Source organism: Triticum aestivum, chromosome 2B (assembly GCF_018294505.1).
Source record: "Triticum aestivum cultivar Chinese Spring chromosome 2B, IWGSC CS RefSeq v2.1, whole genome shotgun sequence".
NCBI lineage: Eukaryota > Viridiplantae > Streptophyta > Magnoliopsida > Poales > Poaceae > Triticum > Triticum aestivum.
The window spans coordinates 224,939,965-224,963,944 of record NC_057798.1 but is presented as its reverse complement, the minus strand read 5'-3'; the positions used below and the strand labels follow the sequence as shown (position 1 = coordinate 224,963,944).

Genomic DNA, 23,980 nt, shown 5'->3' with positions numbered 1-23,980 from the left:
CTCGGATACACGGAATTAGGGCAACCTATCTACGAGTTTATACTATCTACAGCTACAAATTTCACAAACAATTTCCCAAAGAGCATGTTTGACGGAGTAAAATGAGCCTCCAACGGCCAAGGCTGGAATCCCCAGGCCGAAAGCGACGCCCCAGAGCGGGACAATCGGATTCCTTGTTAAGGCGTAATAATATATGCACATCATCCAGACGATCACGAACATGGCGCTGCTCATGAGGCCCACCAAGCCTAAGACTTTGCGCCGGAAACGGCGGATAGACTCCTCGTCGGGCTCCGCCGTGACGAGAAGGCCCTCATGGATAGCGATCTCGACGTCGGCCATTATCTGCTTTCCTCGATCTCCTTGGCTCTCTCTTTTCCTGTCGATGTATCAATCGGTTGCCTTTTCTCTTGAATAAAAGGTATCGATCAGTTGGATGCCCCTCCTAGATCGCTTCGAGAGCTGCAGCTCGACTCCTCCTGCATATATATATATATATATATATATATATATATATATATATATATATATATATATATATATATATATATATATATATATATATATATATATATGGCAACATATCCTATGAATCCGTCCGGTATGTTGTATCCGTGTGTCCCTTTGCTCTCAGCCCCACGATCAAAATCGTGTGTGTTAACAGATTTTGTAGTAATTTTACACCTACACGCCCGCCCCCAACTGAAGCCAGCAAACTAATTTTACAAGAACCCCCCTCCCCCTGCCAATCGAGTGCGTCGTGCGTGGTGCATCGTGCGCCGCCGCCGTCAAGCAGCAGCCGATCCAATTTCCATTGAATTGATCCCGACGTCCATCGGCAGCCATCCCATGCAGGTACCGTCCCAGACTCCCAGTCATGTGATCCTTTTGCTCCCATGTTGATACTTGATACGAACCTGATCGATGAGCACAGGCAAGCGGCCAATACATGTACTCTCCGATCTAGACGTATTTCTTCTATAACGGGTGATACTTTATTTCAGCGGAGACTGAAGACGAGCGGCTAGCAGGTACCACAACAACATATACGTTCAGCGATACGACAACATCATAAGTTTCAGGTAACACAACAGAGAAATTCAGTCCTTGAATATACATGTGTGACTGCTGTATGAAAGGCTAATCGTGTAGTCGCGTGTAGTGATATGGAGCCAATCCTTAACGTGCAAATGCACATGTCCCGGGGAGGATTTGGTACATCAAAAAAGAACACAAACACACCTCTGTCTGTAAGTTCAGTTTGCACTAACAACTAAAACAATTTAATTCAATGAGCTATGCATGAATGCGTGTATCATGGTTTCTTCTTGACATTGCAGTGTACGTCTTTTACACCTGAATGTGATGAGCACTTGAAGCCTAAAGTAGGTATGACATTTGAGGGACTCGAGGCCGTGGAGAAGTTCTACAAGGCATATGCACATCTATCGGGCTTTGGAGTTCGTATCGGACAGCAAGAGAAATATGAGGCTTTTATTGGTAGCAATATTCCTACCGAAGTTAATATACATCCACCGACTGATGTTCGTACTGTGGGGAGATGTGGAAGAATAAAGAGTGGAAAGGAGATCAAGGAGGATGATCGAAAAAAGAAGGACAAAGAAGCGAAGGAAAAGGCTGCGCGCTTGTGCAAGACATGCAAGCAAATGGTGTTTCATGATAGTCGAAATTGTCCAAGTAAAACTACTCAAGGGAAAAGAAGCATGATTGTGGAAGATGTGCAACCAAATGGTGTTTTCTGATATAAAAAAGAAGTCCAGGAAAATGATGATTTTATCTATGCTATATGACTTAAACTTGGTTGCACTGAAGTCATATAATGGATGAGAATCCACTTCATTTTTTTCTACCAAGTCTGGAAGTATGATGACATTTCTGGTTTCTATGTAATTCAGAGGATGTGTAGTGGCAATACATGCATTTTCCTTGCCTCTTCATATCTATTACATGGTTAAATGTTGAAGAAACTTTTCATACTGCTGTGTCGCTTATATATTTGATCTCAAAACTGAACAAAGCCATCGCAGAGCACTTCTTGTAGTTCAGAAGCTTTACTGAATAATACTTGCTTCGACCATATAACTTGAAAGTCACTTATTATTATTTTCGACACATAACTGATCTAGTCACTTAATTTTGCAGATGTTCAGGGAAACTTTTCATAGTGACTTGTTGCTTATAGCATTGATCCCAAAACTGGACAATGCTGTCGCAACTTCCTAGTTCCTATAAGTTAATATTCAGTGACTAGTTCTGTAGAAAATTGTTCGGTGACTAATTCAGTTTTGACAACATCAAGTCACTTTTTTTTTAACGCATGACTGAAGTAGTCACTGAATTTTTTGGCAGTAGCACAGAAGGTTTTTTTTGGCCAAATGCCAAGCAAACTGACAAAAATTGCACTAATATGATTATGTGAGCAAAAACACTAGTACAATCTGCTACAGTTTAGAGCTCCGGGATACAATCAAACTGACATGCTACAGAATATAAGCATTGCACTAATTCATCTGTGTATGCCTACATCTGCTACAGACTATAAGCAATTAGGCACGACACTAATACATGTACTACAGGGTACAACTTCCTATGAAGGAATTGCAGTAATATGACTATCTGAGCAAGCATTCGACTAGTACATCTCCTGCAGTCTACAGCTTCCAAGTTCCAATGGAGGACAGGCTACAGCATCGGGATTTCCGTGGTTGCAGGAGGCCGTCCAGGGGGTGTTGGCGCCTCATCTCAGACGAGTCATTACCGTCGCGGAACCATACTGCCGTGTCGGGACGGCGGCCGGATCTTCGTTGCCGTCGCTGGTGGTCGTTGGGTAGCTGTTGTCGTCGCTACTTTGTTGCCGTTGCCGGAGGACTGCATGGAGTCGTCCAGGCCAAGCTTGCTGTCGTAGGAGGCCTCGGGTTGAAATTTAGGTTTTGGAGCGATGAGACGAGGTATTTGGCACGAGAGGATTCAGAAGATTAGAGCAGGACGAAACGACATGGGGCCTCCGTTGAGGATCGTGGATGAGAGACTTTGGGGGTTATTTTGCAAATGAAATGGTTATTAGGTCCAAAAGCGGGCGTCTAAATACAATTATTCCTCTTGCTGCACAGGAGGCGCGCGATTTAGATTATAGGGCTGAGATCACATGGACACAGGGATACACAATAGGCACCGGATTCACAGGATATGTTGCCTATATATATTGTGCAGGTAATCTGGAGGTTAGAGAGTCCGGACCTTGTTTTGATTTCAGAAAAGACACGACGGGAGGCTGTGACGGGCCGGGACAGGATACTACATCGTGTCAAATACTAATGAACAAAACAAAAGACGAAACAGGCTACATTCAAAAAAAAAAGACGAAACAGGCTGCCACGGGCCTCACCTGCAATCTGCACAAATCGCGATGCTATTTTTTAATCCAATGGTTGTGATAGCTGAGTTTTAGCAAAACCGCCCAAACGGGCAACCAACGAACTCTGTTCGACCACTATAATGGCGGCCGCCGCCACAGCCACCTCTGCCGCCGCAGCCGCAGCCGCCGCCGCCGCATGTTCGTCCAACGTCTCTGTTTCCGACGCCAACAACGCATCTCCCTCCAACATACCCGCCATATCCTCTGCTTCCGACTCCGACTCCGAGGATCTCCTCCTCCTCCTCCTCCCAAACCTCCTCCCCGCGTCCGCCGCCGCCGCCCCCTCATCCGAGGCGCAGCTCCACCAATTCCACCTCCCCGCGCTTCCGTCCCCCATCACCGTCCGCACCATCCCTTCCCTCGGGCTCACCTTCCAGCTCTGGCCCTCCGCCACCACGCTCCTCCGCTTCCTCCCCGCCTCCCCGCATCTCCTCCCGCGCCCGCCCACCGCACACTGCCCGCTCAGCATCCTGGAGCTCGGCTCCGGGACCGGCGCCGCGGGCCTCGCCCTGGCGGCGGCCCTCCCGGCGCACGCCGTCCTCTCCGACCTCTCCGCCGCGCTCCCCAATCTCCGCCACAACGCCTCCCTCAACGCGCCCCTCCTCGACTCCCGCGGCGGCTCCGTCTCCGTCGTGCCGCTCCCCTGGGGCGATGCCGCCGCGATGGAGGCCGTGGTGGCCCCAGCGCCGGCGTTTCGGTTTGACCTCGTCGTGGCGTCGGACGTGGTCTACTACGAGGAGTTGGTCGACCCCTTGATAGAGACGCTGTGCTTCTTCGTGAAGGGGGATGTGGTGTTCCTGATGGCGCACATGAGGAGGTGGAAACGCACGGATAAGAAATTCTTCGGGAAGGCCAGGAAGGTCTTCGACATTGAGGTGTTGCACAAGGATCCACCCCCCGAAGGCTGGCGCCATGGTCCGGTGGTATACCGCTTCACAGTGAAGAAGCAGCGTGGCAAGAAGTGAAGAAGCAGCTTCCAAAAGGTAATGGATGTAATGTATGCTTGCTTATGCCCATGCTGATTCTACTGCTAGAGTTAAACACAAAATGTTTCCTGCAAACGATGTGACATTGTGCAACTGAGGACAAAATTAAGCAGGAAATCTTTCTTCCGAACTCGGAACAGTATCACATTGTGCAACTGAGGACGAGAATTTAGTTGTATGCTGGTTTGGATTGTGCGGGTGCTTCTGCTGGCCCAATTTATAGTTGATTTCGTGGTACATGATCAAAGTGTTGGATTGTAGTTCCGAATTTCATGAACGCTCACCTAAAATAATACATTGCCTGAACTCTATGGTTGTTGACTTTTATACATATGCTTCACAGGCCAGAGACATGGCAAATTTTGTAGTTTGAGCTTTGGGCATGTCAAGTATGTGGTATGCAGCATTACCGTGGTTTAATACTGTTACTGCAATATGATGGACCTCCAGTCAATATCTCAATGACATGGTGCCTCTGTGCATTAGGAACGAATATGGGCATGTAAGATCTTATTTTACTTGACCTTAATTTACTCAACGTTCCACATCTTTTGTTTGGTGCTCTGGTATGAGTCAAAGAAATAAAATTCTACCTGAAATCTAAAAAGTGGCCGCGCACTTTTTAGTCGAACCGAGCGGCCGGCTCTCACAGCGCATGCATGTGGTAATTTATTTGTCTGCTAGTGCACGTAGGCGTGGCATTAAATACGTTCACACTGCTCCTTTAGTTTAAGAAAGACAGATCCATCTGCATTTATTTCGGGTTTTTAAAAATTCAAAAAGCTATATCTTTCAAACCGCGCGTCGGAATTCAAATCTGTTTTCACCATTGAAATCCTTGCGACGAGATCTTTGAAACTAGATCCCGCATGGGTATATTTTGACGAATTTTTTCGGTGCCAACTTTGGAGCTATATAGTGCAACTCTATTACTGCATTGTGCAACTTTATTACTACATCGTGCAACTTTTTTCCAAAACTAATGTTTGGAGCTGCGCCTTCGTATGAGGTTACAACCTAGCAACCACGACAACTTTGATGTGCGACTAGTCTATTGCCTCGACGAAAGTCGATGTGCAACCTCCTCTTGTAATGTAGTCTAGTCGCACACACATTGATGTTTAGTTGGCTTGTAATGTAGTCTAGTTGCACATACATTGATATTTAGTTGGCTTGTAATATAGTCTAGTTGCACACACATTGATGTTTAGTTGGCAGAAAGACTAATTGCACACGCATATGCTTAGTTGGCTTGTAATTTAGTCTAGTTGCACACACACTGATGTTTAGTTGGCAGGACACTAGTTGCACACACATATGCTCAGTTGGCGTGGCAATCTAGTCTAGTTGCACACACATTGATGTTTAGTTGGCAGGACTTTTTTGGCACACACACATATGCTCAGTTGGCGCGGCAATCTAGTCTAGTTGCACACACATTGATGTTTAGTTGGCAGGAAGACTAGTTCGTCGAAACATCCCCATGCGGGATATAGTTTTGAAGAGCACGTTGCGAGGATTTCAGCGGTGAAAACGGATCTTAATTCCGACGCGCGGTTTGGAAGATATAGCTTTTTGAAAATTTGAAAACCGAAACAAATGCATATGTGATCTGTTTTTTCCAACTGATTGTGACCGATGTGAATGTATTAAATGCTAAAAGATACATGCGCTAGCGGACAAAAATTACACACATGTATGTCTATGCAGAGCAGACGCTAGCGGATAAAAGAATTTCTATTTTAGGCCGGCCGCTCGCGCATGCCAGCGAGCAGCCGGCCGCTACATAGACTCGTCCAAAATTCTATAGCTACTATTTTTCATTTTAGTGGTTTATCTATTTGGTAATTTGCTCTCTTTTGTTATGTGGTACAGATATAATTACGTAGTTTATTACTTCCTTTCGTTATGTGGATATAAATATGTTTGCATTATGGTAACAGTCCCAACACTTGAATAGTTCGGTGTAAGGTCGATTCAAATAGGACACATCTACATCTAGTATCTCAATGCGCAGTTGAGGGAGTGAAAGGGAACATAGTTCAACAAAAAGGTAACCGAAGATAAGCAGGAAGGACATATGCTCATTGGTGTTTGTTCACTGTATCTACGGTTAGTAGGTTGTGAGAGTAGGCCTTCACCTGATGTAGTGCAGAATTGATTTTAATTTTTATCGTCATGTAATGCAATATCCAAATACAAATGCGCAATTAACTTGCTGAACAAAAATGAACAAGACAACAACTGTCAACACCACTCTAGGTACTCACTCAGGATACATTTCGTTGCTTATGTTCTACAGGTAGCCAATCTATACAAAAGTAGTAACTGAATTAAACTGTTGGCAACATCCAGCCAGAGTTAATAACAACATCTCTGCAGTTTAACTTTAGTGCCATTCTAATACAGTCGGCACCAAACAAAAGCGAAAGTGTTAACATGTTGAACATATAGAAAGGAACTGCCAGACTTAGTAGCCCACCTCTGGCAACCGCACAGAAGGAGGTGAACTGGATGCATTGGTTGCAGTGGATGAGCTTGTTTTTCCATAACCATTGGACCTCTCCAGCTCCTGCTGCTTGAGTGTCCCATCAGATGAGGTGTATGAAAACCTGCACAGAGAAATTGGCGGTGCAAAGTACATGGCCACTGGCATCTTCGGGGGAAGGTTTGGCAATGGTGCTTCAAACTTCAGTACACTTATGACCTGACGAATCGAAGGTCGGAGATTGTAATCTGGATGTGCACACCACAGTCCGACGACCATCAAACACGCTGCCTCTCTATCTTCAAATGTGCCATCAAGCCTGCTGTCAACTGCATTAAGAATCTTGTTTCTTCCATAGAGATCCCATACCCACTGAACCAATACGATCTTGTCATCGTCTTCCTTTAGTACAACTGGTCGCCTTCCGCATGCAATCTCCAATGCAAGAATCCCAAAGCTGTAGACATCAGATTCTTTGATTGCCTTGCCAGTGGTGACACACTCTGGAGCCATGTAACCCATTGTCCCAGCTAACACTGTAGTTTGCGAGGCTCGGTCGTGGTCAATGAGCCGCGCGAGCCCAAAATCACCAAGCTTGGCATTGAATGCAGAATCAAGCATGACATTGCTCGGTTTGATATCACGGTGAATGACACATTGCTCCCATTCCTCGTGGAGGTACAGGAGGGCAGATGCAACACCTGCGGTGACCTTGAACCTCAATGGCCATGTTAGCAAATTACTGTTATCATAGAGGTGTGTGTCCAAGCTCCTGTTTGGCATGAACTCATAGACAAGCAAGAACTCTCCATGCTCATGACACCAGCCCTCAAGCTGCACAAGGTTGCGATGCCTCAGCCGGCTGATGATCTTGACCTCAGATATGTACTCCTTCCTTCCCTGTGTAGACCCCTTTGCCACTCGCTTTATGGCAACATCGAGGTTTTGATCCTTCAAAAGGCCCTGGTAGACTGCGCCGAATCCTCCTTCTCCAAGCTTCCTCTCCAAAGCAAAGTTCCTTGTGGCGGCCACAAGTTCATTGTACCGAAATCTTCTTGGGCCACTCCCTTTTTCAAATTCACCATCAATGGACTCATGATACCCTAGCTTCTTTTGTTTCTCATTTCTTGATCTCCTAGTCCTAAAATGCAGAAGGCACCAAACCAAGCACACAGAACATACCATGACACTTATGGTAGTAGCCAAGCTTATGACCAGTACACTTCTCATCTTCTCAGTCTTCATCAGCTGCAAATCCGTAGAATTGAATTCCCAGTAAAGTATCTCATGGAGCTCAACAAATCTACCCGTGGCAGCTGAGAAGCCAATGGCCACTTTGCCTGGGAGGTATTTTCTGAGATCAACTGAATAAGATAAGGTGGAGTTGCCACTGAATTGTGGATCCTCCAGGTACGTCAAGAAGATGCTCAAGTTGAAGGAGCTGGCCTGGTAACTTACCCACGCATTGGCTATGCGACCATCATTAATGCTACTATTCCACAACACCTTGTCTACGGATACAACTGAATGGATGTCGATGCCCACATGGTCGCCTTTTGGATCCCATGTGTTATTGTGGCTGTCGAACTCAACAGCCACGAGCTCATTGGATGGGTCATTCTGATCACTCCCATTGCTGAAGAGGCCAAGAAAACCACCAGTGGAGCTATTGGGAACCACCGAAGGGTACGGTGAGAGGAAGAAGGCTAGGCCCTCACCGTATGGATTGTTGGTTGCGGTTAAGTTTGTGGCAGTTATCCTGAAGGTGAAGTGGGTTGAGAAGTCGGCTAACTGACCAGTGGTGGTATCCCAGAGGAGCACTGGATCGGCGTAGACTGCTCGGCCTACACTGTTAGTGATCTCGTCTTTGAGCTCGTCCTTGGTCAGCTTGATCCCCTTGTTGTAGAAGGCATCCTCCTGGAACTTGATTGCGGTGGACGCAGTATAGTTGGATTCGGTGAAATTCAGCTTGAAGGACAGAGGACTGACGCCGGCAATATTGAAAGTGAAGAATAGGATGAACTGGAGAGCCAGGAAGCAAGTTCCCGTGGCTCTCGATCTCATGGCTGGAGAAAGAGCGGCGGTGGTGGTGGGGGGTGGTGGAAGCCTCGAAGGAAGGAAGAAGAGGAACAGAAACAACTTCTGCAGAGCTTAGAAGTTGTCACATATGCATGGTGCTGCAAGTAAGCAAAGAAGGTATCAACTTGGTCAACCGTTGGTGGCCTTGCAGTGCTCGGGTTTGTCATACTGCCGGCCTGCCAATTCCTGAGAAGACAGATGTAAGACAAGAGAGGAGCAGCTCAGGTTTGGAGCTCTAACATTGGTGGAGGTGGAGCTATCTGAAGCTCCAAAACAATGAATAATGAGTCGAGCTTTCCAACAGGTGAGACGGGGCTTGGTTTGCATCGCCATGGCCGGCCAAGATTAGGGACAAAAGCAGGCACCACCATGGAAAGAGGCCACGGGGCTCGGGGATATCCGCCCAAATGTTGTTCTGATGGTCGAAGACAGGAAGCTATTACGGCCGCTTCGTTCAGCAGATTGGAACAGGTATTGTTATTGTATAAGTATAGTATGTGGCAGGCTTCGCCCGAATGGGTTCAGACATTCGGCCTGAAGGAAGGTTCCCTTCGACATGACGTTTACCCTTAGCGATCTTGATCATGACGTGTTGTTTTCTTCATATTTAGTTAAATCGAGCAATCTCATGCTGTGCATCCCCAGGACTAAAAAAAGGGAAGAGAGAAGGAAAGTCAGTAAACCCGAATGCTCAGTACAAATCTTAGTATGGAGAACACAGGCACACTGTCAAACACGAACAAACAAAATTATCACACGTTCTGATATTTTTTGAATGCCCAATACAAATCTTAGCATAGAGGACACAGGCACACTGTCAAACATGAACAAACAAAATTATCGCACGTTCTGATATTTTTTCGACTTCACAGGACAAAAATCATCAAGTGACATTCACACAAACCCCTACGAGAGAATGTACGCCGATTATCCTATTCATTTTCTTTCTGATAAAGGACTATATCCACAAATGAGTAACTCAAATCGACACTCCACGTGTAGTACATTATCGAGTGAAGCAATCATATCCTACTCAACATGTAACCGTCAATCTTGCTTGTCGCTGGAGTTCGTGTCATCAGTTGGCCACACCACTGTTTCCATTAGCCTCTCACGCATGAGCTCCAAGTTCTCATTCGAAATCCTTTCGTACATTTTCGTATGGTCACATTTCTGATCATATGCCAAAAAGAAAAAAAAACGGAGAGGTAAATATTTTTCTTCTGCATTTTGCATCCTATGCTTATCTTAGAACCGTTGAAATGGCTCTCTGCCTGCATTTACCTTGATCCATCTGCCGTATAAGTGAAGGCGTGTGACCATCACCCTCTCTGCCAGGTCTTGCCTCTCCTGGTATCCATTTACGAAACAGGTTAAGAAATTATCAGGAACGCACTGCTGTATTTCCTGGTTTTTCTTTTCTGTAACCTGGGGGAGCAAGAGACAAAGATGGTACCTTCGAGAGCGCTCGCAGGAAATGTATACCCTCTTTTGCGTCATTGACGACAAGATAACTGACAAAGGAGAAGTATAATTTTTGAAAAAATATTTCGAAGTATTTGAACTGTCCAACAGGGAAACCAATTTGCATTCAAGAGGCCAAGGAGAAAACATCTTACTTATAAAGCCAAGTGTATGCCGGCGGATTCATCTCATACAACTGATAGAGTACCGTCTGTGTGGCCTTGTAAGTGAAGTAATTCATGATTTCCTGCAGATGGGGACATGTCAAAGGGGACGGCCATCGAAAAATATGGCATAGGCATATAGTGAAACAAACCACGGCTAAGGTAAGGGGACAGTCTAGGCCTGGTATGAATAGATACCCAAGCCATCTTTCGAAGGGACTATCTGGATCAGATAATTCCCATAAGAATCTTGTAGGATTTTGATACACCCTACATTCTTTTCCATATATAGACTTTTTGGATGAGAAAATGAGGCCATCATCAATATTCCTGTGGATTGTTTCTCACTCTTGTATGATTTTTGGCAAGATGCCATTTCCCCGTCTGAATTTGCTTTCATGTTTTGCATGGACTTTCTCTATCTTCAAAGGGATTGTCTATTTATAATTTGCTTTTCTCGGTAAAGATTTAAAAGTTGCTTCGGATCTTTTAAAATCTCATTCATATTTCTAAGCCTCTGCATCAACATCTAACTGCTCTCACGTCCAAAGTCGCTTCATATGTAACCTGCAAACCGAAATCTGCACTAGAATATTGCATGTTCAAAGATTGCAATTTTAGACTTAATAGTACACTGCTTTATCTGAATTAGTTTTTTCAAAAACAAAAACCCTAAGAATCAGCAAACTTGTTAAGGTTTTACTCGTTGTACTGTGATTCTATGTTTGAAAATGTGCACTTCTTAAGTGACCACTAATATTTATGGGAATCACGCGACAGAGGATTAGCAAAGAAACAAGTTCAGAAGTCCAATTGAGGATACGCATGAATATTCCCCAGAAAGAAAAAGGGTAGACACATGAATATTATCATTCCGTCAGAAACTACTGCTACTCTGATATATACGTATCAATCTTCGTAAATTTCAATGGGAGGAGACGTTCCCGTCGACGACGAGGCGCCTATAATGACTTCATAAATTTCAAGAAGATATGCCGGCTCAGTCTCTCGGAGGTGCTCATAGGGGTAGGGTGTGCGCGCGTGCTTTCATAGGGGTGAGTGTATGCGCGTGTATATGAGCGCTAGTGTCTGTACTGATGCTCAAAAAAAATCTTTTCTTTGCGCAAATCAGTACGCGCCCACCGACCTAATGTGGATACCAGTTAGTGCAGCGACCATTCACCGTACGTACCAATTCCACGTCCCCGAACCCGTCTTCGTACTGCCCGCCGAACGCGTCCGCGATGACCAGGCCGCGGCTGGCGCTCCCCCTCGGACGGCGGCGCCACCCCAGCCCGCCTCCGGCTCCGGCCGGTCCCCGGGACGGCGGCCGCGGAGAGACGGACGGCGCAGCCCCGGCCACCACCGGCGTGACAACCGCTGCGGCCTGGGCGACGGCCATCGCGGCGCAGTCGCAGAAAGCAAGAGGACGGCGAGATACTTCTTCTTGCGCACTGACGACCTCGGGCGGTGACACGCTGAAAGAGAAGGAAGAGATGCGGGATTTGGATGGGTGGTGTAGCCGTGTCCGTGTGACGGCGGTGGAGGGATCCAGGTGGGGCACAGACGCACAGTGGCTGAAGGCATGAGAAGAGAGGGTATTCTATTTTTCGTTATTTTTTCATTTCTTTTATGTTTCTTTTCCAGTTTCTGCAGAATCTTTTTTTAAAAAAGAAACTTTCAATCTATTCATCATCAATTATGATTATACAATGAATACCAAAATAATAAAAATTATATTCATATTCATAGACCACCTATCGACGAGTACAAGTACTGAAGCGAGACGAAGGCGCGCCGCCGTCATCGCCAGTCCCTCACTAGAGCCCGGCAAAACTTGTAGTAGACAGTCGGGAAGTTGTCATGCTAAGGCCCTTTAGGACCAGTGCACAAGAGCAGCAACCGCCGTCGTTGAAAAGAAATTTAGATCAAAGGGATCCTACCTGTAGACACACGAACAAATACCGAATCCATATGGATCCACCGAAAGACAAAAGCCGATCGAATCCCGCGAGATCCGCCGAAGACAAACCTCCACACACACCCTCCGATGACGCTAGAAGCACCAGTGGGACGGGAGCTAGGCGGGAGTACCTTATTCCATCTTCACAGAGCCACCGTTGCCTCGTCTCTCTAAGCAGGACACCAACCCTAAGAAAACTCAGAAAAGCATCAAACACACGAGAGGAGCGGCAACCCATCTCAACTCTCGCCTAGCCGGTACCCTCAAATCCCTCCCCTCTCCGGATCTCTATCTCCTCCCGTTGTCAAGGTCGGTGGTTTCCCTCCCTCTGTCTGCTACACCGGCGGCGAGAGAGGGGGAACCTTAGTTTTACATGTTCGGTATGTAGTTTGGATTAGGTTTTGGTTCCATGATGTTGTTCAGATGGAGGTGGTGACGTTGCTTTGAATAACAGCGACCTAGCTTCGACCCTATCTTGGCGGCATGGTCAATGACGTCTAGTAGCCTTTGGGCCAGTGTCATCGTTGGATGTGTGCTTCCACATCATCTGGTGTTGGTTTGATTGTTTGCTTGCTATTGGCGGCATCGTCTTTTGTGCAAGTTGTTCCCACCCATGGGCGATCACGGACTAGGTCACGAGTTCTTGCCTGTGACTTAGCTTAACTATCGACATAAATCGAGGCTCGCACCCCGGCGATTTGGCATCGTCCCCCATATCCCATCATACACGGTGGCTGGCTACTACGGCAAATCAACAAGGGGTTTACATCTATAGGCCTATGCGGGCAACACAGTTTTTGCTCTTCTTGTTTCCGCTCTCTCCTCCGAAGATGTGACGACGATGAAGCGGGTGGGTGGCGGATCCAATTTATAAGTATTGTCTTGTGGGATCAGATGTACTTCTAAGTTTTCTTATGGTTTTTTCATAAAGCGAGGACAACTGTCCTAGATCATGATATTTCTTTTGTACTTTTTTTCCTTAAATAATACTTCCTTCATCCGGAATTACTTGTCACTCAAATGGATGTATCTCGCACTAGATACATGCAGTTAAGCGACAAGTAATTCCGAACGGAGGGAGTATAATCCAGCGTGTCATCTCGACATCCCACATTGTCTCCGATACATTCTCTGCTCGTGTTAAGCTATTTAATTGTCCCCGTGCGTTGCTGCGTAGAAACTAAAAGAGATGTATTTATGAAATATTTTTTTTGCACCTCAGAATAATTTGTGTTAAGTTAGCAACCTAGCGGTTTTGAGGCATTTTGACAAACATGTGTGGCATGCATGACTTGGTGAGGAGGGATACAACTAGTGATGGGGCTTAGTGGGTTTGGGGAGGGGAGAGGGCGAGCGGGAGTCATCGCGCCTTCCAAGATTGAAAATCAAAATTTTCATGTAAAACAACCAACAATTTGTGACCCCCCCCCCCCACACACACCCATTTCATTGATTCCCATCTCCGTCCCCGCCATGGCAAATTTAGATGTTTTTCACGATGTGTTTTGACATGAAACTAACATACACTATTTGCCATGACAATTTGGACTTCTATTCACACGCCAATTAGCACTTGCCATGGCAATTTTTAAGATATGTTGCCATGGCAAGCTTAGATGATTTTTACGGTGTGTTTTGACATGAAACTAAAATACACTTTTTTGCCATGGCAATCTGTAGTTCTATTCACACGCCAACGAATACTTGCCATGGCAAATTTTAAGATATGTTGCCATGGAAAGTTTAGATTTTTTTACGGTGTGTTTTCTCATGAAAGTAAAAGAACACTTTTTACTGTGGCAATTTAAGATGTGTTTTGCCATGGCAATTTGGAGTTCTATTCACACGCCAATTTAACACTTGCCATGGCAATTAAGATATGTTGCCATGGCAAGTTTAGATGCTTTTTACGGTGTGTTTTGACATGAAACCACAATATATATTTTTGCCAATTTAAGATGCGTTTTTGCCATGACAAATTAAGTTGTGTTTCCCAGGCAAGTTATGAGCCTTTCACATGCCATATAATACTTGCCATGGCAAGTTTAAGATGCGTTGGCATGGCAAGTTCAAATATTATTTTCCCACATTCCTATTAGAAGACCATGACATTTTTTATTTTTTCGCCAATGCAAATTTTATTTCCTAACCATGGCGAATTTATTTCTATGACCATGGCATTTTTATTGTTTGAACCATGGGAACATTTTTTGTTAATCATGGCAACTTTATTGTTTGCACCATGGCGTTTTTTCTTTTTCAACCAGGGAAGTTATTTATTTTTGTGTGGACCATGGGTGCTTTTTTTTATTCCAGACCATGGCAAAATTATATCATGGACCATGGCAAAAAAAATCTATAACCATGGAATTTTTATTGTTTCGACCTTGGTAAATTCATATTTCATACATGGCAAAAAAATTATGAACCATGCCAACTTTATTGTTTGCACCATGGTAGATTTCTTTTCAACCATGGCAATTATTTTATTTTTGTTTGGACCATGGCTACTTTTTGTAATTTTGAGACCATAGCAAAATTATATCATGTGCCATTGCAAATTTACTTCCTGCAACCATGGCATTTTTATTGTTTGAACCATGGCAACTATAATAAATTCTGTTTGTTTGTACATTATTTTTTGAAACACAACAATTTTTTTGAATAAAGCATGGTAATTTCTTTTTGTATACCAAGGCAATTTACATGGACATCACATGCCAAATATTTTTTTCATCAAGTTCTGATACATTTGAACATGATGGCAGTTATTACATATTCTGATATTTTTTTTCAAAAATAATTGTAACAAAAATCAAGTCCAAGTTCCAGGTTTAATAAGGCTTGAAAGTAGCCAAGAAGAAATTGAGCCTTTTTATATCTTTTTTTTTTTGGAATAATGATGGCGTTTGGTTGAGGGGAGGCCCATTTAAAAAGGCCCGTAGTGCAACAGGGTTCACACTGGGGTGTTCTCTCCCACCAAACGGAATTGTTTTTCTAAAAAAAAAGCAAATGAAATTGTTCGATGGATTGCTTTCCCTTAGCGAATGACTCGTTCGGGATGGGAGTCTCCCAACAGTCCGGAGTTATTGGGGTCCTAAATCAAATATGTTTACCTCTCAAAAACCCTGTACATAGAAACCATGTCATGTCGTACGTCACACAATAGTTACAACTTGAGCATGTACACATATTGTTTTTTTTTGTTTTTGCGAAGAGCACGTACATGTTACACATTGCTTACCAATAACCAGGCATTTCACGAGGCGTTAACAAGTATAGTTTTTTTTAGGTTAAAAAAAACAAGTATAGTTTTTTTTTTGCGGAAACAAGGATAGCTTTCTTTAGAAAGGCTAGCAAGTACGTATAACTGTGCATGCGAGTATTTTTTTTTCTTTTTGATTTTTTAGGGCATTTTTTCTTTTCGATGATGAGGCTTATGTTTTTTGTAGATTTGGCTTATGGAGTTTTTTTTCTCGATGATGATGTTGGCTTATGAAGTATGTGTGACGGACTGACAAGAAGGGGCGGAACGATAGAAGCCCACGAGACTATCTGCTAACTTTGGGCCGCATCAAAGAAAGAAGCCCAACAAGCTCTTTGCTTGGCGCACTGGAGGACCTGACGTTGGCTTCTGGGCGCTGTGGAGGGAGCAACAGACACAACGTTTAGTCCCACCTTGCGCAGCGAGTGAACAAATGACTAGCTTATAAGCAAATGTTTAGAGCATCTCCAATAGCCGCGCTGAAAATTTTGAGTTTTTAGCGCGCGCGCAACCGCTCTGGGAGCTCCAGTGGAGACGTAATAACCGCGCGCGTGGCACAAGTAGTTCAGCGCGCGGTTCGAAACGCCATTGCATGCCGTTTGTTTGCAGCGTCCGCTCCCACGAGCTGCACTCGGACGCCGGCGCCGCTTTCGTCCTGCCTGCACCGCCGCTGGCGAATTCGCCCGATGGACGGACTCCCCGACATCCCCCTCCGTCGCCGCCGCAAACCCTAGTGCGGGAAGCTTTGGCTTCGCCTCTGTCAGTGCTCCTCCAAGCACCGATATCACTCGTGGCCTTTCCATGCCGCCACGGACGACCTCGGCGGCGGGTGGCGCCGCGCCGGCGCCTGCCGTGAAGCCGCGTGCCCCCCTCTCGAAGCAACCAAATGCGGCGCGGGCGGACGGCTCCTCTAGGCAGCCGAAGAAGAAGCCTGCAGGGCGTGACGCGGCCATGACCAAAGTGCCGGTGAGCTTACTTGTTGAGCCGGCGGCCGATGCGCACAAGGTGTTCGATGAAATGCCCACAAGGTAAAATTTCGCCAACTTTTTTGTTTTTTTTTGAATGCATACATATGGATAGCTTATTTGCTTTGTTGTATATACTTTGTAGTTTCAATGATGAGTCATATATGTCAGCTATGGGTGTTGGCTCCAACAATTCTCATTGGTCTCAAACCAATGAGATGCATTTCGATGATCATGAGTTTGAGGTGGACGAGGATGGTGAGGGCATAGTCCATGCACCGAAAGGAAGAGGGGGCAACTTAACCATGGACGAAGACATCTTACTATGCAATACTTGGTTGCAAGTGTCGAGGGATCCCTCCATTTGGAGGGGATCAAAGTAGAGATGCATATTGGTTCCGGATGAAGGAGCACTTTGATCTACACACAAAAGTGGAATTGACCACTCCGGAAGATCTCTTCGCTCCCGGTGGTCGACAATCAACCGAGATTGTCAAAGGTGGGTCGCCGCACTTAAGGTGGTTGACTCGTTGAACCCAAGTGGCACTAATGATAGAGATAGGGCAAGTGTCATTTCTTTCATGATTCTTCCATGTTCATCATGCTTCTTCTTGGTGTTTCAAGTGCTAACTTGTTCTTTTGTTTGTAGCTCACTATTGCACAAAACTTATTCCAAGGAGAGGAGAAGAAGACCAAGAAAGGGAAGATCAAGAAAGGGAGACCATTTACCTTGTCTCATTGCTATGAAGAATTGAAGGATGATGAGAAATGGAAGCCTTGTGATGGTGTCGATGATGAGGAGAGCAACAAATGCAAGTGAACTATTGATTTGGATGATGATGAGGAGAGCAACAAACGCAAGCGAACTATTGATTTGGATGACTATGAGGAGGAGGCATCAAGTGATGATGGAAAGAGAAGCACTACACCAAACTCGGTTTCGTACTCCAAGCCAAAATACCGGATGGATGCCAGAAAGACGAAAAAGAAAAGAAGAAGAGGAAAGGAGATGACGAGCTAAAAAATGCTATGGAAGCTATTGTGAAGACAAGAAAGGAAGCGAGCAAGGTGAGGAAGATGGCAAGGAACCAAGGTGCCGAGGATAGGAGGTTGGCGGCCGATGAGAGGAGGATGGCGACCGAGGAGAGGAAGGTGGCATTGGAGGAGAAGAAATTGACCATGGAGGAGCGAACTAGGTTGTTGGAATGGGAGAAGTACTTGTTCTTCATGGACACATCTACCCTCGACGAGAGACAAAAGGAGTACGTCAATCTTGCCCGTGAAGAAGTCTTGGTCCAAAAAAGAGCCATGGTTGGCATGGGTGGCGGTGGCATGGGAGGCATCAGTGGCTTCGGAGCTACCATGGGCGGCATGGGTAGCTTTGGATCTACCATGGGGGCCATGGGAGGCATGGGTGGCTTCGGAGCTACCATGGAAGGCATGAGTTTTGTGTCTCTCATGGGAGGAATGGGAGCACCTCCGGGTGGCATGGGTGGAATGTCTTCCGATGTGCCTCACCACACACCTTCGCATGATGCCGTTGAACATCTTTCCAACACCTTCCGAGCTCCACGTGATGATGCGGCGCGCGAGAATGAAGAGGAGGAAGAAGAATTGTCTATGGATGAGGATGATGAATCGAAGGGAGAGGAGGATGAAGACGATGACGAGGCATGATTGTTGATGTGCCATTTGTTTGTGTGAACTTTTATGTCATGAACTTGGTTCGGATTTTGAACTTGGTTGGATGATGTTGTGGGCGTGAATTTGACCTTTTATGTCATGAACTTGTTTCGGTGATTTTAAACTATGCCATGTCTTGTTTTGATGTTTGAAATATCACTATATTGTCTCCAAAATGCAACATATGGCAAGCGCCAGCTCTTCACGCACGTTGCAGTTTAGCGCGTCTGTTGGAGCGGCTCGGACACGCTATATTTTGCAGCGGCCACTGAAGCCAGCGCACCGCGACGTGCAAAAGCTGGCGATTCCGGCGCTGTATATTGTTTTTTAGCGCACCGCGTGTTGCGCGTCTGTTGGAGATGCTCTTAGGCTACAACACTGTCCCTTTGGGGACATCTGGTAAAATTGAAATGATACAGAGAATATTAGCATGGCCCCTGTGCAAGGATGACACGCACAAATCGAGAAATGGTCCAAAAATTTTAAAGATTTCGCACGCCGGTCCCTGGACATTTCTCTCAAGCCCTTTGCTTCTTGGGCTTTTATCATTTATGCCACTAGTTGCGTCCCACTAATTAGTTTTGCCACAAGAAATTTCAACTGCTCAAAAATGTCATTGCTTTGTTAGGCGCATGCTCAAAAACGCTACCAGACACCATTACTTTCACCTCAAATCTCGTTTACATTGTTATAATGACATAAATATCTATGAACCAACATGTTAGCTCTCCCTCTATGTCACTACAATAAAGTGTGGGTCCCACTTGATCCCAACAACGCTCTTATTTTCATGTAAAATTGCTCGCTTGCTTACTCCTTACAAGTGGGGCCCATACTTATGATTGTGAAATAGAAATAACTGAAATGTGGATCCAGGGGTATTTTTGTCATAAACATGGTCAACGGATTTGGCCTGAAAATAACAATGTGCAATGGCATTTTTAAGAAAACATCTAACGCAACAATGGCATTTTTGAGATATCTAATGGCATTTTCGAGCAAGCATCTCATGGAACGATGGCATTTTAAGCAGTTGTAACTTTTAATGGCAAAACTGAGTAGTGGGACACTGGGACACAACTAGTGGCATAAGTGATAAAACCCTTTCTTCTTTCGGTCCAGCCATACTCTTCTTTTAGCGCGCCAGTCCCTGGATTATTTATTCCTGGTCCTTGCATCTTTCTGTTTTTTTACAATCGCACACTGTTTCTTTCTCTCTTATGGGATTTTAAAGTAGTATACAAAAGAGCCCCTGTGTCATTCCATTCCAGATTGTTATTGATTTTGGCAACACGTTTCTTACAACCAGACACTAAGATATTTCAATCAAAACAACCAGATTACTATAGATTTGGCAACACGTTTTCTCTACTCTAAATATGTTTGGATTAAGTAAATTGTGTCTTTAATTGCACCTACCCAGGAATAATTTCGGGTGATAGTCTTGAATCCAGTAATACTTTAAGAAATACATTATTTATTGAGAAGATAACAAAATTTTGAGCGTGGCATGAACCCCCCTCCCCCCCAAGCCACCACCATTTGAGTGAGTTTGCAAGGAACACCATTACAGTTGATAGGATTTAAAAATTACCAGGTATGAGCAAGCTTACAAGAATCAAAAGCATCACCACTTCCTACAAGGTCATACAGGTTTACCACCGCACCCACCCCCGCGTCGCCAACCCTAGGCAATTCGTGCCGCGGGCCCTAGGTCCCCTCCCCTCGCCTGCTCCGTCCAGCCGCCGCCTGAGGCCTCACCGGCGAAGCCTGGCCTATGATGGTGGTGGCGGGGCCTTATCCCTCGTGCGGTGGTGGCGATTTTTCTGTGCGGCGGAGGCGCATCGTTCGGCAGAGATCCGCTGGCAAGGATCGGCGTCATCCCTACGACATGCGTGACGGCGGCATCAGCGGAGACGCAACCTCCCCGCGGCGGAGTCGCCCCTGTGGCGGTGGCCGAGATCGCCGATCTGATCTTGCCCAGATGGGCTTGGGCGGGCTGGTGGTTCCGGTGTGCATCTACATGCGAGCGTGGTGGGCCTGACACCGCCGGCTGTAGGCACCGTGGTGGTGCCATGGCCGGTCAGGCAGCGGCGGCCTGGATCCCTTCGTCCAGTCCCCGGTAGAGACGACAGTCCTGAAGGAAATATGCCCTAGAGGCAATAATAAAGTTGTTATTTATATTTCCTTATATCATGATAAATGTTTATTATTCATGCTAGAATTGTATTAACCGGAAACTTAATACATGTGTGAATACATAGACAAAAAGAGTATCCCTAGTATGCCTCTACTTGACTAGCTCGTTAATCAAAGATGGTTAAGTTTCCTAACCATAGACATGTGTTGTCATTTGATGAATGGGATCACATCATTAGAGAATAATGTGATGCACAAGACCCATCCGTTTTCTTAGCACTATGATCGTTTAGTTTGTTGCTATTGCTTTCTGCATGACTTATACATGTTCCTATGACTATGAGATTATGCAACTCCCGAATACTGGAGGAACACTTAGTGTGCTATCAAACATCACAATGTAACTGGATGATTATAAAGATGCTCTACAGGTGTCTCCAATGGTGTTTGTTGGGTTGGCATAGATCGAGATTAGGATTTGTCACTCCGTGTTCCAGAGAGGTATCTCTGGGCCCTCTGGGTAATGCACATCACTATAAGCTTTGCAAGCAATGTGACTAATGAGTTAGTTGCGGGATGATGCATTATGGAACGAGTGAAGAGACTTTCCAGTAACGAGATTGAACTAGGTATGGAGATACCGATGATCGAATCTCGGGCAAGTAACATACCGATGACAAAGGGAACAATGTATGTTGTTATGCGGTTTGACCGATAAAGATCTCCGTAGAAAATGTAGGAACCAATATGAGCATCCACGTTCCTCTATTGTTTATTGACCGGAAGTGAGTCTCGGTCATGTCTACATAGTTCTCGAACCTGTAGGGTCTGCATGTTTAACGTTAGATGACGATCGGTATTATGAGTTTATGTGTTTTGATGTACCTAAGGTTGTTCGGAGTCCCGGATGTGATCACGGACATGACGAGGAGTATCGAAATGGTCGAGACCTAAAGATTCATATATTGGACGGCTATGTTTGGACACCAGAAAGGTTCCGAGTGGTTCGGGCATTTTTCTGGAGTACCGGGAGGTTACCGGAACCCCCCGGGGAGTTAATGGGCCATGGTGGAAGAGAGAGGAGGCGGCCAAGGTGGGGGCGTCCCCCCCAAGCCCAATCCGTATTGGGAGGGGGGTCGACCCCCTTTCCTTCTCTCCCTCTTCCTCTTCCTTCTTCTCCTATTCCAACTAGGGAAAGGGGGAAACCTACTCCTACTGGGAGTAGGACTCCCCCCTTGGGCGTGCCATAGAGAGGGCCGGCCCTCCCCTCCTCCACTCCTTTATATACGGGGGAGGGGGGCACCCCATAGATACACAAGTTGATTGTTTAGCCGTGTGCGATGCCCCCCTCCATAGTTTTCCACCTCGGTCATATCGTCGTAGTGCTTACGCGAAGCCCTGCGTCGGTAACTTCATCATCACCGTCACCATGCCATTGTGCTGGAGGAACTCTCCCTCGGCCTCAGCTGGATTTAGAGTTCGAGGGACGTCACTGAGCTGAACGTCTGTAGATCGCGGAGGTGCCGTACCTTCGGTGCTAGGATCGGTCGGATCGTGAAGACGTACGACTACATCAACCGTGTTGCCATAACGCTTCCGCTTTCGGTCTACAAGGGTACATAGACAACACTCTCCCCTCTCGTTGCTATGCATCACCTAGATAGATCTTGTGTGATCATAGGAATTTTTTTAGCGTTCCCCAACAGTGGCATCCGAGCCAGGTCTATGCGTAGATGTTACATGCACGAGTAGAACACAAAGAGTTGTGGGCGATAATAGTCATACTGCTTACCAGCATGTCATACTTTTATTCGGCAGTATTGTTGGATGAAGCGGCTCAGACTGACATTAAGCATACTCTTACGTGAGACTGGTTCTACCGACGTGCTTCGCACACAGGTGGCTAGTGAGTGTCCATTTCTCCAACTTTAGTTGAATCGAGTGTGGCTACGCCCGATCCTTGTTGACGGTTAAAACAGCACAATTGAGGAAAAAAATTTGTGGTTTTGATGTGTAGGTAAGAACGGTTCTTGCTAAGCCCGTAGCAGCCACGTAAAACTTGCAACAACAAAGTAGAGGACGTCTAACTTGTTTTTGCAGGGCATGTTGTGTTGTGATATGGTCAAGACGTGATGATATATAAATTGTTGTATGAGTTGATCATGTTTTGTAGAAGTTATCGGCAACTGGCAGGAGCCATATGGTTGTTGCTTTATTGTATGAAATGCAATTGCCATGTAATTGCTTTACTTTATCACTAAGCGATAGCGATAGTCGTAGAAGCAATAGTTGGCGAGATGACCATGATGCTTCGATGAAAGATCAAGGTGTCAAGCCGGTGTCGATGGTGATCATGACAGTGCTTTGGAGATGGAGATCAAAGGCACAAGATGATGATGTCCATATCATATCACTTATATTGATTGCATGCGATGTTTATCCTTTATGCATCTTATTTTGCTTAGTTCGGCGGTAGCATTATAAGATGATCTTCACTAAATTTCAAGGTATAAGTGTTCTCTCTGAGTATGCACCATTGCGACAGTTCATCGTGCCGAGACACCACGTGATGATTGGGTGTGATAAGCTCTACGTTCACATACAACGGGTGCAAGCCAGCTTTGCACACGCAGAATACTTGGGTTAAACTTGACGAGCCTAGCATATGTAGATATGGCCTCGGAACACTGAGACCGCAAGGTCGAGCGTGAATCATATAGTAGATATGATCAACATAGTGATGTTCACCATTGAAAATTACTCCATCTCACGTGATGATCGGACATGGTTTAGTTGATTTGGATCACGTGATCACTTAGATGATTAGAGGGATGTCTATCTAAGTAAGTTCTTAAGTAATATAATTAATTGAACTTTAATTTATCATGAACTTAGTACCTGATAGTATTTTGCATGTCTATGTTGTTGTATATCAATGGCCCGTGCTACCGTTCCTTTCAATTTTAATGCATTTCTAGAGAAAGCTAAGTTGAAAGATGATGGCAACAACTACACGAACTGGGTCCGTAACTTGAGGATTATCCTCATTGCTGCACTGAAGAATTACGTCCTGGAAGCACCGTTAGGTGTACCACCCACGCCAACAACTGCAGACATTATGAATGCCTGGCAGACGCGTGTTGATGACTACTCGATAGTTTAGTGTGCCATGCTTTACGGCTTAGAATCGGGACTTCAAAGATGTTTTGAACGTCATGGAGCATATGAGATGTTCCAAGAGTTGAAGTTAATATTTCAAGCAAATGCCTGAGTTGAGAGATATGATGTCTCCAACAAGTTCTACAGCTGCAAAATGGAGGAGAATAGTTCTGTCAGTGAACACATACT

At 45.4% G+C, this 23,980-nt stretch overlaps 3 protein-coding genes and 1 non-coding gene across 4 annotated transcripts; 2 read left to right on the top strand and 2 right to left on the bottom strand.

The window, feature by feature from the left end:
• The first annotated feature begins 3,283 nt into the window (after positions 1-3,283).
• Positions 3,284-4,795, top strand: LOC123041103 (protein-lysine methyltransferase METTL21D-like). Its single transcript, XM_044463809.1, has one exon. The coding sequence runs from the start codon at positions 3,517-3,519 to the stop codon at positions 4,399-4,401; it is 885 nt and encodes a 294-aa protein (XP_044319744.1). The 5' UTR covers positions 3,284-3,516; the 3' UTR covers positions 4,402-4,795.
• A 2,097-nt stretch (positions 4,796-6,892) lies between these two features.
• On the bottom strand, positions 6,893-9,407 carry LOC123044493 (L-type lectin-domain containing receptor kinase IX.1). Its single transcript, XM_044467233.1, has one exon. The coding sequence runs from the start codon at positions 8,972-8,974 to the stop codon at positions 6,893-6,895; it is 2,082 nt and encodes a 693-aa protein (XP_044323168.1). The 5' UTR covers positions 8,975-9,407.
• Positions 9,408-9,716: 309 nt separating this feature from the next.
• Positions 9,717-12,160, bottom strand: LOC123044492 (chaperonin-like RbcX protein 2, chloroplastic). Its single transcript, XM_044467232.1, has 5 exons — positions 11,810-12,160; positions 10,609-10,700; positions 10,446-10,503; positions 10,274-10,339; positions 9,717-10,162 (listed from the first exon to the last, which is right to left on the bottom strand). Exons 1-5 carry the CDS (start codon positions 12,017-12,019, stop codon positions 10,037-10,039), a joined length of 552 nt encoding a protein of 183 aa, XP_044323167.1. The 5' UTR covers positions 12,020-12,160; the 3' UTR covers positions 9,717-10,036.
• A 6,713-nt stretch (positions 12,161-18,873) lies between these two features.
• Positions 18,874-18,976, top strand: LOC123047730 (U6 spliceosomal RNA). The gene has a single exon (XR_006423103.1). It is a non-coding gene; the product is annotated as a U6 spliceosomal RNA (small nuclear RNA).
• The last annotated feature ends 5,004 nt before the right edge of the window (positions 18,977-23,980 follow it).

What these genes read in the sequence shown, in the direction of transcription:
- LOC123041103 (XM_044463809.1), top strand. Translation starts at nt 3,517, where the DNA reads ATGGCGGCCGCCGCCACAGCCACCTCTGCCGCCGCAGCCGCAGCCGCC.
- LOC123044493 (XM_044467233.1), bottom strand. Translation starts at nt 8,974, where the DNA reads ATGAGATCGAGAGCCACGGGAACTTGCTTCCTGGCTCTCCAGTTCATC.
- LOC123044492 (XM_044467232.1), bottom strand. Translation starts at nt 12,019, where the DNA reads ATGGCCGTCGCCCAGGCCGCAGCGGTTGTCACGCCGGTGGTGGCCGGG. An exon ending in GGTTCGGGGACGTGGAATTG is followed by an intron (nt 10,701 to 11,809) that starts GTACGTACGGTG and finishes CCCCATCTGCAG; the next exon opens with GAAATCATGAATTACTTCAC. An exon ending in TCCTGCGAGCGCTCTCGAAG is followed by an intron (nt 10,340 to 10,445) that starts GTACCATCTTTG and finishes AATGGATACCAG; the next exon opens with GAGAGGCAAGACCTGGCAGA.